The sequence below is a fragment of the Poecilia reticulata genome, chromosome 19, assembly GCF_904066995.2.
Source record: "Poecilia reticulata chromosome 19, P_reticulata-male-v2, whole genome shotgun sequence".
NCBI lineage: Eukaryota > Metazoa > Chordata > Actinopteri > Cyprinodontiformes > Poeciliidae > Poecilia > Poecilia reticulata.
This window is the reverse complement of record NC_088848.1, coordinates 19,231,093-19,248,431: the sequence shown is the minus strand read 5'-3', so window position 1 is coordinate 19,248,431 and position 17,339 is coordinate 19,231,093. Positions and strand designations below refer to the sequence as shown.

Below are 17,339 nucleotides of genomic sequence, written 5' to 3'. Positions count from 1 at the left end.
TGATTTTTCAAAAGATTTTTAGTCTTATTCAAATTTTTATTTATTGTCACTTTCTTAGATCATTCATTGATTTATTTTCTCGTATTTCCTTTTGTCATTTTCTCTTCTGTTTTTTTCTAATTTACCTTTTTTCCCCTTCATGTTGCACTTAGTTTTTCCTTCTGAATCTTTGCAGGCGCTAAATTAACCATTGGAGAAGATGGTCTAGTGGGAGAGCATTCAGAGCCCGCTTCTCACCTATTGGCCAATATCAAGATCCAAGCTGGGAAAGATTTATATTTTTCATTGTTCGATACAATGTTTCCCACATTAATTACACTTTCAAGCCATTTATATATTCCTACTTTTATTGCCAATGTTGGCAGGATCAGTCTTCCGTAGAAACAAAGGCGCTTCTAAAAACAGGCCAATTATTTGTAGAAACAAATTATTCTGGAAAGATTTGAAGCAGAGACAGAGGAAGCAAAGCCAAAGAGTTGGAGAAAAAGGCAAGAAATTACATCAATGTAAATAGTTTATATTATCTGAGGCCAGTTCGGCGAAGGCAGAGATCATGTGAGGAATTTAACTATTCGAGAATTTTATACAAACAAAATACAGCTTGGACAGGAAATGAAGTAAATCATTTCCTGTCCAAAAGAGAAACAAGAGCCACAGATGGAGCTGTGATAACCGATACGGAAGAAAATTTAAAAAAGGAGTTATGCATGTCTTCAACTTAATGTCGCAAGATGTATAGTTCATAATCTCACATGCAGCACCATTCCTTCCTTATTAGTTACCCAACATGTTTCCTTTGAGCCCTGAGATGTGAGGAAGAGGTAAAAAGGGGAAAAAGAAAAGATAGAGAAGCTAAATAAAAGAGACAAAAATTTGTTTATCCATCTCCCACTCCATCCCAATATCATTCATAAACAACATTCCTTCATATTTCGATTCCTCTGTTTGAGGCAGAAACCCAGACGAAGCAATTCTGATTATAATCAGTCATATGTGCCTCAAAGCTTTAGAACAAAATGAAACATTTTTATTTTATTCTGGCTTTTATGGCGAGGATTTATTGAACCCTCAAACCTGCGTTTGAATTGTTTGTGCAGCAAATCCTGTTAGCTCCCCCTCCCCCAGTTCCACTGAGCAGCAAGAAAAAAACGTAAATTTGAAATTTAAAACTATGCTTCCAAACCACACAAAGGAGGAGGTGGAGTGGAAACTGATTGACTGCTGTAAAGAGTTCACACCCAAACCACTAGAACAAGTTTTTAATCAGGTTTAAAATTAATGTACAGACATAAGTCTGAGTGACACAAGTTCCTCGCATTTTGGGTGAACTTCCAAGTATTCTTAGAGGCAGCTTTGCTGCATAAACACACTCCCTTTTAAAAAAAAAAAGAAAAAGAAAAAAAAAAATAAATTAAATTAGATGCAAAGTTGTGTTTTACGATTAGTGGCAGATGATTTTGCAACTGCTCAAGCATTTGTGGAACGCTTAACCCGCAAATATCAAGCTACAGAACCATAATTCAAGAAGTTAGCACAAAATGAGAAGTATAGTTCGCATTAAGAGGAAATGTGTGAAGGGTGTTTAGAAAAACAAAGGGAAACATAATTGCAAAAGTAGAAACATAATTTCTACTGATAATCATCGAAAAAGGGGGAAGCTGCTGTTGAACCATTATTGTCTAACAGTGTAGTTCAGGCATCCCAGAGAGCTGAAAGACAGCGACGACAGAGCGAGGCCCGTCGCGCCTTTTCATTCCTCCTCCTGTTGCTATGAGATGAAGATGACACAACTAAACTGTAGCTATAGTTATTTCCTCTCCAGCGACTCTTTATTCCTCTGGAGGAGAGTTGCAGAGCATGCAGGTATCGACAGGAAAACCAGACTGAAATGTGGCCTTTAAAATTTCTGTTACTGATTGTAACCACACGTGTCACTGAACGGGTTTGAATGAGCTGGTTACTTGGCAACTATGCTATCAAACCGTTTGTCCATAAAATGAAGGGGAAAGCCTACATTTGCCTCGTTCGAATTTTAATGCTGGACTCAAAGGAGGCCAAAGGAAATCCAACATTTTCATTATGACGCAATTGGAGGAAAGAAAAAAAAAACAGATGGGAAAGAAAGTCTGAGAAATGTTTCAGACTAGAAAAGGATTACACTGCCGTTTCTGCTGTAGTGAACCAGAGTTAGAATCATTATCTTCAAACGGAGAAACCCTGGAAGAGAGGCAAATCTTCCCTGACCTGACAGAGTTACCCCAATAGCACCAAGTATTTCTCCATTCTGTTCTTAGCACAGCCTAAAATGTACAACTTTGCTAACTCAACAATGTCACATTTGAACACAGCTAAAGCACAACAGGAACGCCATCTCCGCCTGTCAGGGTTGGTGTTACATGTGCTCGGCCTGCTTTGACCTCGTCAGATTTATGTTCTCTCCTAATAACTAAAGTCATTAATTTGACAAAGAGCAATTTCCTCTTCATAATTTGCAAGTTGGCTGGCAAAGAATAATCTGTTTAAACTCCCACTGTCAGCACACAAAGCAAGGCATATCCTGACAGTCGCAGCCAGTTGTTTATGCTATGTTAACGTGGACTGATATTTAAATAAGGATATAAAAGTCAATCCAAGGTATTGGCCGGGGTCTTTTTGAAATAATCAGCCTCACCAGGTTTGAGAAATTCCGACCCTTTCTCAGTGAGTCATGAGGCCACATTCTGTGCAGAAATGTTGTTTTTTTTTAAATCATTGAATTATAAACAAAACTGTATTTTACAGGCTGCACATGTTGATGGTAAAGAGAGAATCCTCCAACTTTCTGGGTCTTTTGCATGATGTGTTCAGATTATTTGGGCCAGATATTCCCAGGATCCTGATAAAGGTGTATAAAGAGAGCAGCTGGAACCCCATTACAGTGGATCTATCTGTGGATTTTTATGTGTAATGTAAACCCAAATTCATGAAAAATTTGCCACTTCACTGATTTTTTTTGTGTGTAAATTTCATCTAAAATATTTGAAAGAAAATTCCAGTTAGTTAGCAGGAAAACCTAGGCACAATGCTACGGAAGAGTTTGGAGGCTCTGATTGGTTGTACCCCCAAGACCGGACTTCGGTGAACTATAGTTAAAAATAAGGAAATAGATTTTTCCAAGTGTTTTTAAATGGAAGATTTTAGCTATTTGCTGGTGGCTGTGGCTCCAAACTCATGACTACCAGGGGTCTGACTGTATTGCCAGATTATAAGGCTTTTTCTTTAAGTTTTGTTTCAAATCAAAACATCCTCAGGAGCAAGGAGCGAGTTTACCAAAGACTGGAGATGTCAAATCAGATGGATGTGTGGAAACTTAAGATAAAGCTACACCCCATAGGTTACATGTTAGATGATAGTAGACCCTAGGGAAGCATATTGAACTGACCTGCAAAATCTCCATTTACTTAACACACAGAAGACAGTAGAGAGTGCAGAGTGTAGAAGGTCATTGGTGAGAGAGTTAAGTAAGACAGTCACAATCACACGTAGAGTGTTATTGGACTGATTTTATTGAAGTATCGGACTATGACAGAATGTCGATTCATCAGTAATGCGTTATATTTAGGTACAAATACCGCCTGTTTTCAATCATAGCAGTCAAGAAGAGCTGCAAAGATCTGAGCACACAACAGAAATATAATGATGAGTTTGACCAGTGGGACAGAACCCTGTCAGAGGTAGAGACAGTCACCGACATTGTTTTGTCTTAAGATTACTGCTGGCCTATCAGTAAATTCTGCGTAATCACAGAGGGCTTTTATTGACGGTAATGTGTCTACTCGTGTCGGAGCAGAAATGCTGGAAACCCAATATGTCTGCTGTGTACTCTCCCCTGTAGATTCAATGCCAAGGAATAATAAACGTCCTCCCCGAAGTTACGACGTTACAGAGAATATTGGAGCGACAGACAGATTGTGGCCAAAATGCGGCGCCAGATTCTGATCCATTTTGGGGAGTCATTCAGAAAAAAAAGTTAATTTGAGAAGAGTCAAACAATTAACCTGGTGGAACAGGCCTTAGCTGGTAAAACTAGAGATATTAGTTTTAGGCTACCACTTAACCTTAGATAACGCGTAGTTTATAATGCAGCTAGAAGTGAAATCAATGCAAAATGGGGAAATTCCTTATTAACCTTTGAATTTTTATTGCGTATTGATTCGCCGGTTTCTCACCTGATGACTGGAACCATTCATTATATCGAATTTCTCAGACATTTCTATAAACCCAACAAGTACAATGCCTTTCCTTCAGACTATGTTTGCCGTTTCTAATGACCTAGACCTTTCTGCTTTGCTTCTTGAGTTCCTGCCACACGACTGACTCAATACAGATTTGTAAAGTAAATAATAAGATGAGGTAGTTTATGCTTTCAATTTATATGAAAAGTTATGTTGTTTTCTAAGAAATCTAAACAGTCAAAAAGCCACAATCTCCCAAGTCTTACAGTCTGTCTGCTTGGTATCTTAATTTAAAGCTGCACATCTAAATAATGAAATTAATACTTTAACAACATAACAGGTTTAAAATATGTTTTCCACTATTTTGTTTTTTAGTTTCTCAATGTTCCTACTTCTCTCCATGGTCTGCTCATGCTATATTTTACTGATCTGATGAACTTTGTCCCGATCAGAGATGCACAGATTTTGCCACAGTCTCTTGGCAGATGACGCTGTTGTTTTCTTCTTCTGCTCATCATCTGGTCCCGCAGGGACCCCTAGTGGGTGGATACCGTTGTCGAGATTTAGGTCACACTGGCTTTGCAGTCAAGTGGACAATAGCGCAGACAAGGAGGTGTAAAACAGAGCTTTCACACATCGGTTGTAAGAATAGGGTAGGGGGAAATGAGGATGCATCGGCTGGTAGGACAAGACAGTAGACCGTATTGGGTTCACCAAAACAAGAAGATACCTTTTTTTAAAAGATATAATTAGAACACAAAAAAATCCCACTTTTTAAGTAAAAGTTTCACAAACTGTGTTTTTAGGAATGTCTGTAGAATATTCCAGTCCAGCTATCACAACATAACGTTATTTTTCTAGCATAATCCTAAAGTTGTTCTGGTGACAACATAGCATTGATTTGTGTTTTCACAAATAGAATAAAGGTTTCATAAATTTCAAACATCCAAGTTGTTTTTAGATCAGACTAAACATTTTAGATTGTGAAATAGCCCTTTAGCTTAGCACCAACAGGAAGCTCAGAGGCCAAGTTCAGCCTTGTTAGCAGCAAACGGCTGGCCAGTCAGTTTACTGCAACACAATGCAAAGAAAAAATGTGCATAATATGCATACCGCAAATTTCTGCTTGGAGTGCAATAAGTGTTAGCCAATTATTTAAATCACATAATCATCCCATAATCTTCATCTTCACATACAGGAATCATAACAGCTCACATTAGTTTCGCCAGGTGAAGTCCCACCATGACTGTGTTTGTAGACTTAAAGTGACAGAACAAGCAACTTCTTGAAAAACATTCCAGAAGAATCATTTACAAAAACAAGACATGGAAAGGTGCTTAGTCCTTTGACATATTAGCAATAAAATGCAGTTTGAATCTGCCAAATAAGGATTAATAAGGACCTTTTTAAATTACATTTAAAAAATGCCTCAGTATGATGTGTGTGTTAATCAGAAAAATATTGGATTTTTGAGTTTCTGACTTTTCAGTCAAGCGGAAACTCATCTGATCAGTTTCTTGGAGAACCTCTAAAATATGTATATTTTTAATTAAGAATTGAGGAAGTATCGGTGTTATGATTTAAGTCTGTGAAGGTTTATGAGGGGAAACAGCTGTAAAATTATCTCCACTCAGAATGGGAGGATGGAGACTCTAGAAGAGGAAGTGCTGCCAGCTAAACTCATTGACACTGATATGGAAATTATTAGCACCATTGTTCAGGCGTTTCAGACAAAACACTAAACTGTGCATCAGAGGATTTTCTGAACCTAGACGCTGACAGAATTGAACTAATTAAAGTAGATCCACTGCAGGCCTGTTGCAATAAGCAATAAAGCAATTAATCACATAATTTAAAACAACCTCAATAATTTCCATTTTCACAATTTATTGTTTTTCTCTTTTGTCTCTATCAAAACCTGGAAGACAAAAGTCTTCAGTCTGGTGCATTAGTCTCCACTAGCACCATTTTGTTTTGTTGTTTAATTTACTTTAGATATTTGAAATGTCTTCCAGTTTTAAATGTTCATTAGAATTTAGTTTATTGATATCTCAGAATGTGTTGCATTATTTTCCCATTACCGTTATATTACTTGAAAATGATCTCAAAAGAACAATATTACTGTTGCAATTTATCGTCCAGCAATATCTGTTATCATGACATAAACTAATGTCATTTTGACTATGAAAATACATAAGATAAATGTATTCATCAAATTTAAACCACTTTACTTCTGCTTTCATAACCTGTAGTTTTAACAACATCACGCTCCTTCCTTCAAATTTTGAAATACAGAAAACACATATTTCACAACCTTTGTTCCCTCTCTCTCTGTGTCAGGTTTTATCTCTGGTTAGCAATACTGAAGTCAGCAACATTTTAGAGATTTTTCTTCAAAATCGAAAACTGAAGTGACGCAACGTTTCTAAATATACAAAAGAAGCAAAACTGATCCTGAAAATGCTTGGCAACTGTAGGGAAGTTTCTCCACAGAACCCAACGTGTCACAAAAACTCGTCGTACCGCAGCGACTTCCTCTTCGCCGTTTCGATTCAGCTCCGGCTGCAGCCGTGTCCAGACCCTGATGCCCGCAGATGAATCAAAGAGCGGCCCCTCCCTGCGTCTCCTGTCAAGGCTGCTCTTCCTCTTACCATACCATACCAACTTTATTTATAAAGCACTTTAAAACAACCACAGTGATACAAAGTGCTGCACATTAAAACACAACATAACAATAAAAAAATAAAAACTTAAGAGTTTAAAAACAAAAACATACAATTCAAAACTAGATCCCGCTGGAGTTGAAAGCCAAGTAAAATAGATGGGTTTTAAGACGAACTTTAAAAGTGGACAGTGAAGGGGCCTCTCTGACCTGCAAGAGCAAGTCATTCCATAACTTAGGACCCATGACAGAGAAAGCCCCGTCCCCTCTGAGCTTCCTTCTGGATCTTGGTACCTCCGAGAGCAGCTGATCTACGGACCTGAGAGACCGATAAGAGTACGTAGGGGTGAAGAAGCTCAAGAGAGGTAAGCCAGGGCAAGATTATGTAGTGATTTAAAAACAAACATAAGAATTTTTAAATTAATCCTAAAATATACAGGCAGCCAGTGAAGTGAAGCTTGACTGTAATCCAAGATGCTGTTGACAGTCTGAATTGTTAGTGTATAATGCTGCTGATGAACAGGCTTCGGGTGAGTCTGGCAATGTCTGCGTTACATGCCATGCATTCCGTCTGCTTCTGCATTCATCCGTGAACAGGTGACGCCTTTGAAGAGAATATTCTGTTTATTAAATTATACACACGTCTGGCAGAAGTTTTCCACATTGTGTCACGCTACACCCACACAACTTAATGTATTTTACTAATATGTTATGTGAGGGAGCAATGCAACACAGTTTATAATTCTGAAGTGGAAGGAAAGCAATGCATAGATTGAGATTTTTTTTTTGACAATTCTTCTTTGCCTTTCACAGCGAATCCTTAGTCCATTGGGGTATGTCACTACTGACTCTGCATGTCATTTAGGCCATTTTGTCTTTGCAATGTAGCTCAATTTAGGTCAGAGTACACGGAAATTATCTGCAAACATTAATTTTATGGACTTTGACTGGGTGATTTTAAAAACATGAACATGCTTCATCCCTTTCTTTGACTACATGCAAACAGAAGAACTTACTAAGTTTTTTTTTTGCTAAAACAAATTTTTGGGGGGTTGGTAGTTCATATTACCAACTAAATGCAACCTCAATCAGACTTTTGTGTGAACAGTTTAGAAGCTAAAAGCAACCCACATGTGCAGAAGAACACAGACGCCTCACCTCAACGCATTGTTTACGTAAGTGATCATGGATTTCGTCGTCACATATAATATTGTCACAATTTCATAACAAGATAAAGGGAAGTACGAACAAAGTGTGCCAAGTGTCGACACTGCTTTCTTCAGCCATTATTCACATAGGAAATTGCCACATCTGGCTTCTTCTGGTGCAGAAGAAGCCAGACGCAAGTCTCACATCAATGAAGTAAAAAACTGATAAAATGCAACATCACCGTTTTGACTGCAGACACTTTGAAAACTATTGCATACGTACTCAATTTCGTACCACATCGTGCAAATAATTGGTTTATTTATACATATGGAGGTGGGAAAAATTTTATGTTTGTGAAAAGATCATAATTGGGCCATTCAGACTGCTGTGACAAAGCTGCCCCCATGAAATTATAAAGGGGGCTGGGTGATAAGTCAAATTTTCAGTTAATGGAAGATTTATCTTTGTGAAATTTGTATTATTATTTCTTTTTGCACCAATGCACTCCTCTGGTTTCCATAGTTCAGAGTGTGAGCCTTCCTTGGGCCTGCCACCATCTTGTTTTATAAGAATGTTTTATAGCTTGTAATTATTGGGACTTTGTTGTGTCAGGTCAACTCCCCGAAAGGACAAAAATCAGAGCAAGTTTTGTAGAACATTTAGTTTTCTCATTTGTAATAATATATAAAGACAATAAAGTGGGAAAAATGAAATTGATCCAAATCGGAAATTGAAAAAATAATCACATTTGGGTCGCTTTTGCCTGCTGTGTTAATGTAGCTTTAATTTATCCTCTGTATGGCTTATAGCAAATTGCTAAGTTGAGTTCTCATGTCTTTCTCATAACAATGGCTTTCTTGTTGCCAGATTTGTGAGGGGAACTACTAACAAGTGTCCTTTCCGCAGATTCTCTGCAGTTTCTCCTCCATATCAACAACGGGCCACAAGGTTGCTTTTCTCTGTAGTTCTCTCCTTTGCCTCGCCTATCATTACTCCTTGAAATTTGGGATAATCACATTGGGTAACTTCCTAAGAGAGATGGCTGAACTTAAGTTGCACTGAACAGTAGATTTGTATTGTTAGACAGATTCGTTTTGGTCAAGAGCATCTTGCTGCAGTCTTTGCCGAGTTTATGACATACTTTGCCATGCAGTTTCAAGGCATTTCTTCAGAAAACCTCTGTGCTTCACTACAACCCTTATTGAGCATCAATGAGGCAATAACAATATCACCTCAAAGCTGTTAAAAACCAACCAACAAGGAGAGACATTGTTTGTGATTGGCCTTCTCTTGTCCCCAACGCCAACCCCTAACAGAACCTGTTTAGGTTGGGTTTGACTTGAGCATGCCCTTAACAAACGCAATGATTTTCTGGGCATGTTTGAACTGCGTGGGGAAGGGCCGTCCCCCGCAGTCTCTGGAAACTCACTGCAACATCACTAGAGCTGTAGCCGAGCCCAGATGAACATGTAGATCTTGTTAAAATGAGGAATGACAAGCAAACGCTCCCTCTGGGGCAAGACTTCAAAAGCTCTTTGTCTTGACGGGACACACAGCGTATTTCACTGAGGAACCACAGTTAAGCCCATAATTGTTAACACCCCTGGCAGACTTGGATTCCAGATGATTTTCTTTAAACCAAGAAGTTTGTTTCCGAGAGGAATTTTGAAACGTTGAACAGTAAAAGCCTTCCTATAACTGCGGACAAGGGTTTTGCATGTTTATAATGGTACTTTGGCAATTTATCTTTAATGACAAGCTTAACAACATCACACTCCTTCCTTCACATTGAGCTTCACATCACCCTCTCTCCACTGACTCTCTGGCAGACTTATGCAGGGCTTTGGCTGGACCAGTCTAAAAGTTAATATTAGAAGAAACATGTTGGTGAAATAAAAGATAACGGTATACCTAAATCATGCAGGGTTTTACTACAATTTATATTACCATGAATAAAGCAATGGGTAATAATGGGTAGCAAAAAGTCTGTTTGAAAACTGCCATACTGTTTCTACTGCTTCATTTTTAAGCCTCCTGATGTTTTAAAGAGATGGGGTCATTTGGATCGAACAAGTTTGCTTTTACGAGGTTTTTTTGTGTGTGGTTTCGGGAACTGACGGTCTGACGGGACAAACTTCACCCCTGCTTTCACGCTGTCTGACCGTGACATCTGCTCCTCCTGTGAGTCACACTAGGACCGTGGGATGGTAAACAAAAAAATAGAGAAGATATTTGCAGATTTACCCATTTTCAAATGGGTAAATCTGCCCATTTGTGGGTGAATTTTTTTGTGGAAAATTCACCCATTTGCGCTTTTTTTTTTGCAAAACCAATCTAAAATATTCTGGATTTTGGGAAGGGGAAATGCAGCTTGGGAAGCTGAGATATCCAGACACAATGCTACTTGACACGCTATTGTCAAACCACCCAGTACAGGAGTACCATTCATTTTCCTTGGTGCTGATTGGCTGTAATCGCTAAGAGTCGAAGACCGTGGATGTTAGCCTATTCAGTAGTACCGAGATGGCTTGCACTTTGTGTGTTAATGCACAATAAGGCATATCTGGTGTTTGAACAATTAAAGTTGGCAGGTATAAGCATTTTCAGAGGGAATCCCCGGTATTCTTGCACAAGACCAAAAAGCAGAACAGGAAAAAAACAATATTTACCACAATGAGCATTTTAAAACTACAAAGTCTGACAAGTGTCTACATTTCTTCATTAAGCTAACTGTATGTATAAAAGAGGGATAAAATAACATTAGTTTATTATAATTGCAACTTGTTTTTTCTACAACTGTAGAAATTATTACTTTTCAGTTTTTATTAAAAGAAGTAAAAACATGCAGTACGCAGCTTTAACTATTGATGAAAACGTCGGGGCATGGAGGAAGTGAGGTAGGGCAACAGCAGATCTACCAGAGCAGCTTTGGATGGAAATTGTAAGGTCCCCTTTCGAAGAACCACTTTTGCTCAAAGTGCTCTGTCCGTGAGAGGATCTGCAGTTTGGAACTCACTTCTTGTTCATTTAAAGTCTGTAACCAGTTTAAGTACGTTCAAAAATCAAACAAAACTCTAGTTATGTCAAAAACAGAACTGTACCCATTTTTGATGTTTTACATTGTTCAGGTTGTATACATTATGTTGTGCTATTTTAAATGATTATCGCTTCAATTTTTAGAGTTACTTCTTTAAAGCCCAACTAGGGACAAGTGCTGCGAATTAGCTGTTGCTATTGCACCATGATGCAAACATGGGACTGCCGTTTTATTCAGTTTGTCTATGTTGATGTGTGTCTGTCCCTATCAAATAAATTTAAAAAAACTTTATTCAAGGGTGTCATATTCTGAGAATCTTACACGCAGCAGTTTGTCCTAATATAAACCTTGTTTGAGCTGTCAAATGGACTTCAAGCTGCTGCTTAGACGTCTTAAAAAGAACAACTCTGTAAATAGGGCAATTGATCAAGCCTAAGTATTAACTCTGACCTGCACTCAGCATGTACTGTTGAAAGCTGGGGGATTACAGATGCCTGTTTGTTTGAAGTGGACGTGAATAGCAGCAACTAGTTTACGCCACCTGTCATGGCCTCACAAAACGGTTACATCTCACAGCGGGTGCTACCCAGAGGCAAATCAGCTGGACACTCAAGCACAGTGATGTGTTCGTGGTGAAGGCGGTATTTAGAAAAGAATGTGGGCTGCATGGAGGAGAGGGAAGGAAATCCGGTGTTTGATAGAAACTTAACATCATTTTAGCTGCTCAAATTGTCATCAGAGCCATCAAGATTTCTGTAACAAGCATGTTACAACATAGAAACTAACCACAATAACCCAGATTTTAAAAAAAGCTTTTCTTTTCAAGATGAAGCCAAAAAACGATGCAGGGTTTTTTAAATATTATTATTATTTGCCTGAAATGGATGCATTTAAAACAGCATTTTATTTATTCTATGTCACCACTTCCTGACTTTTCTTTACTGAATTAGGTGCAACGCCTCATCAACTTCCCTTCGCTGCCTGAGAAATACTGACAGGAAGAAAATATGCTGACTTTTCTGTCCAGCAGAAAGGACAGAGGTGGAGAATGTGACCTTTGGTGAAGTGAAACAAAACATTGGTGTTAGGGGGACATGAATGCGAGATAAAAAAATAAAATAAAATAAACCTTCATAGCAGTTGCTCACATTTGCAATCATTTAGACAACATGAATGAAAACCCAAGTCCCATCTGCATATCCAGCACAAAACAACAAAAAAAGATATCTTACTATTTATTCTAGAAATAATAGAAATATAAAATGGCTGACATATCAATCATGATCAATTTATATAAATACTAAATTAATACTAATTAATCACATTAATTGATTACTTGCGTGATGTAATTCTAGAACTGCTGCACTTTGATATGGCTGTTTTGATTAAATTTTAGTGCAAGATGTCTGAGTGATCTCCCAGCATGCAGTCCCACTAACGGCCTAGTCATGTGATTCAGGTGTTGGAGGAAAGGTGAATGTTAAGGCTGCAAGATTCTAGGAAAAATAAAACCAGGAACGTCATCTACCTCTCGTGTAAATCCAGTTTGGAGGGCCTCAATTCAAAAACCTGATACATCTTTTAGAGCAAGACTCAGCCACTCCAAGATAAACAAAGCGGGCTACACCTTTCTACACACTATTACTATTACCAGTGGTGGGAAGTAACAAAGTACAAGTACTTTGTTACTGTACTTAAGTACAATTTTTGTGTATCTGTACTTTACTTAAGTAGATTTAATAATGGGTACTTTCTACTTTTACTCCACTTCATTTTACAGTAAGTATCTGTACTTTCTACTTCACTACATTTCTACAAAAGTGTCGCTTTACTCGTTACATCCAAGTCGCATTGCTCTTTTTTTCCGTTAAAATGTGAAGCTCAGGGACTTAAGGTGGCCCGTAAAATCCGAGCAATAACGTGACTTACTTGTCTGTTATCACCCATCGCCTCCCCTCCCCCTTTACTCGCACGTGGAGCTCCAAGACATGCGCAGTGGTTTCCTCTGAGCGGGAGAAGATGTCTGTCTAATCGTCAGTAATATAATAGCGCTGCATAAATTGATATGGCGACATGTAAAATCAGCAACGCTTCGCTTTCACAGACGGTTGGGACTTCGTCCAACTTTTAGCATCACTTGGAAGGAAAGCTTAAAGAAAGGTAAGCTCCGTGGACGTGTTGATAGCAAAGCTAGATGTACAGAAACACATGTTGTATCTGCGATGAAAAAAAGTTGTCACTCATGCGCTGAATCATTGTGTGGAGGTGTTGACTGAGGTGTCGCATATATGGGACAATGCTGGTACCAAAGTGCAATAAAGTGGTACGATATTCAGGAACGATCCGATTCTTCTGGACTGATCTTTACTGATTAAATTTATTTCAGTTCTAAGTATTTAATATCTAGTTTGTTTTATGGGAATGTGGATCTTTCAGATCAATTTGAGAAGTAATTCTGATAGGTAAAAGTAAATTTTTTTGTGTCATGTAGCGCGGGGTGCTGGTCTTGACATGGTCTTGGGTTGGTGGTCTTGACTACAACACTGCTACTGACTCCTTGGTTGCCTGTCCTCTCCCACCCACCTTCTTTCCATCCCCTTTCTGTTGGATTTCTTTAAAAATAAATGCCACTAGTGGCTAAAAAAAGTGAAGTTTATGTCATGTTTGAAGAGGAGACAAGATTTTTCCATCCCTGAAATTATGATGCATAGAATCACATATCCAAGTCTAAATTATGTTACAGAGTAAACATAATAAAAACATGCTTTATCTGTGGCATTGTTCATTAAAATGGCACATTTCTAAAGTATTAAAATCGAATACGATCGGTACACTTAATGATATTAGCGATTAGGTAATCCATTCAGCAAGTACTTTTACTTTTAATACTTAAGTATATTTAAAAGCCAGTACTTTTTTACTTTTACTTAAGTACAAATGTTAATGTGGTAGTTTTACTTTTACGTGAGTGCATTTTTGTCTGTGTATTTGTACTTCTACTTAAGTAAATTTTTGGGTACTTTCTCCACCACTAATAATTACTAATAATACTATTTTATGTAATAGCGCAGTAATTTGTCTGAGCAATACAGTGAAATTATTATACAATGTAGTTTTGTGTGAAAACCAAATACAGTATTAGTGCACTCAGTTACTGTCAACTGTTGTATTTTTTTATTGAATTTTGTATGACTAACACAAAGTAGTACATAACTGTAGAGTGGGAAAAAAATTACACATTTTTAACCAAAAAAATATCTCAAAATTGTGGCGTACTGACTTACTAAGTCAATGTTTTGTAGAATCACCGTGCTTTAACCACCTGTTTTTCTAAGTTGGTTTATCACCAATCCATAATACAATTTTAAGACATTTGGGAAAAAATGGAAAAGTATGAGTCACTTTCCTTTATCGTAATTATGTAGATTGTAGTTTTGATTTTGTCCGATGGCAATGTTTTTGGTTTGAAAAGAGGCTGAATATGGCAACGATGTAGACCTAATGGGTGGATCTGGCAGTCTGTCATTGGGGGTTAAGATCGGTTTCAATACATGTACGTATTGGCCAATCGCCGATCACCCAAAATTAACTAGATGAGGGCTAATTTATCAATCGGATGATGTATCCGACAAATTAATACAAATAAAACACGTCGAAGTGAGACAAAAAATTAAAATTTATGAACACTTGGGTAAAGGAACTGTATGTACACAATAAAAGGATGCATAACTATGATTGTGTGGAACTCAAAAGAAAAAACAGAGCAAACCGTAAGACTATGCTCTGGTTGTAAAATTGCATTTACGTCATTTTCCCTACTTTGACTTCCAAATTTTGACGTCCAATTTTGCTTCCAAAAACAAAACAGATACCTGAAATCATGAGCGTCAAAAGCAGCTTGCAAATATTCTGGATCCGTCATACAGGTGAGACTCTGTTCTATCCACCATCTGCACCTTTTTGTCACCGCTTCCCATAAAACAACTTTTTCAGTGAGGAACCCTTTCATATAATTCAAACACAGACTTGTACTGTGGACAATAGAGGTTAACTTAACCTTCTGATAAAAGCGTGTATGTAAAGCTTAATCATAAGGGTAAGGAGAAATTAATTTTGTGAAAAATTGTGGGAAAATGTATTATAGACAGGTAAAATGAACCGGTAGAAAAATGATGGAGAAAGCTCAAGATCCAACACACGCACACGTACAGTTACAAACAACAAATGCATCTATCAAGCATGGTGTTTGGATGTGTTATGATTTACATGGATGTCAGGAAAAGCAAAAAACAGGCTGTACTGACCAATTGGTGAGCGAGTTAGGTGGAAAATAACTTTTTTAACACACATCAGCTTCTCTATGCTAAAATAATTCATGGATTATAAAAGAGCAAACCCTCCACATGTTATCACTGCATACAAGTGATACTCAACAAAGAATTAAGCTTTACTGTCGGACTGCACCGTATATTGTCTGTCTGCAGTATCCAATATTGGAGCTGCACAGGACTGATTGGATGCAATACTTGGCACACTATTATGTTTTTTTAGAAAACATAAATTAACGCTCTCCCAACGAAAATATGTATGTATATGGCCACTTAAGACTTTTATTGCCCTTGATGTATAATCCTGATGCAGGTTTTAATGGCCGAAATGTTAAAGCTCATGGAACTAGTTGGGGAGATGATGATGATGGTGAAGATGATGATGTTGATCATGGAAAAAAAACAAAAGAGGCATGAAAACCTGAGTTAACTTATATTAAAGGCAATATTAAACAAAAATAGATGCATCTTGAAGCCCTGATTTGTTATTATGTTGTTTTTGGGACAATTTTATGATTGCACCAAACGAAAAAATTATGTGTAATAGAATATACATTTACAATGAAAATGTCTATTGCACTTTAATCAAATTTTTTTTTTGCATTGGAGTGTCGGGGGGATATTTAAAATGTAAGTGTGCCTCAAAATGATGGAGGGAGCAGTAATAATGCCACTAAATCAGTTTTCTCACCTACCTCCTGGACTTTTTTTTGTCTTATCTTTCCTATTATGCAGTTATCTGTGTGCTATCACTCTAATAGTCTTGGCAAGGCTACTGTCTAATGAACTTATCAGAGTTACGTTTGCACAACGCAAAGCGCTTTAAACGCACTCCAGATGTAAGTTTGAGTGAACATTCATTGGCTTCAATATGTCTTCCGTAAAGGCAACACGAAAGTCTTCATGTTATTAACTGGGAGCTCGTTAACACGGTAAATGCAATTAGGGGGCGAGAAGGGGGGATATTTATAGGAGCTGCGACAGATACTTCAGCTACCCGGAAAGACAAGCTTTTCAGGTTCCAAACCACTGAGGGAGTGTTATTTAGCAGCATACAGCAGCGGTGACGAGAAACGCACTCACCCAGAAGTGGAGCTTTGCTCCGCACAGCCACTCCATCTCCTTTGTGGCGGGAGAACGGGTATCACCGGAGGAGTTCATTACTCCGTCGGTCTACGCGGAAAGGTCGAGTCCTGTCTGCGGAGCCGCTGTCCTTTATCCCCTCTTCACGCGGCAAGGCGCCCGCGAGCTGTCACATGCCACACGGACAGGTATGCGTCGCTGACGGAGGGGGCTCCCGGTTTCCTTTTTGCGTGTCCGACCGCGAGCCGTCCTGTCTCGGGAAGCTGTCGGCTCCTTTCGCTTTGACGAGGATCGGGTGGGGAAGAAGTCATTCGTATTCAGCCAAGAATAATTTTCTACAGGAGGAGGCTGCTCTGTCTCGATGGAAAAGGGAAGGCGTCAGCTTACTACCAAGCTCCGCCCCCTTCGTACCGAGTCCCCACGCCCCGCCCCTTTGCCTTACTAACACAGATCTGTGATCAGCAGCGGGAGTCTCGGGTTCATTGCTGAGTCATGACTCATGACAAAAATAACGTTAGAGGGACACCGTGCTTTGTTCATATTTATTTTTACTCCAAATTAACAAAACAACAATGATCTAAACTCATGTGATTTATCTGAAGTCTTCTGGAAAAAGGTCAGAAGGTGACACTCAGTTAAGCAAACAAGAAAAACCATAAAGAACTACCTCATCTTGCAACAGATGGTGCTGGCCCCTCCAAGTAGTGATAGTCACATGATGACTGTGTGAGATTACACGAAAAGAAGAAAACACCGACAGACGCAGGTGTGCGTTCATAAAAATGGGAAACGATGATTTTATAGCTTGGAACTAGTAAAGAGGTGTTCAGAAAAATCGCTGGAATCTCTTCATAAAGTAAAAATTT

General features: G+C 38.4%; 1 protein-coding gene across 8 annotated transcripts in view; it reads right to left on the bottom strand.

Annotated features, from left to right (window-relative positions):
- Positions 1 to 16,854, bottom strand: part of abcc3 (ATP-binding cassette, sub-family C (CFTR/MRP), member 3) — a 61,805-nt gene extending 44,951 nt beyond the window's left edge. For 4 of the 8 annotated variants that reach the window (XM_081600355.1, XM_081600354.1, XM_081600357.1 and 1 more), the window contains exon 1: positions 16,474 to 16,851. In XM_081600355.1, the coding sequence (XP_081456481.1) occupies positions 16,474 to 16,551 (78 nt within the window). In that variant the 5' untranslated portion in view covers positions 16,552 to 16,851. Of the gene's footprint in view, positions 1 to 16,473 lie in introns of all 8 variants that reach the window. The other 4 variants (XM_081600358.1, XM_081600360.1, XM_081600359.1 and 1 more) reach the window with 2 other exon arrangements.
- Positions 16,855 to 17,339: the final 485 nt, after the last annotated feature.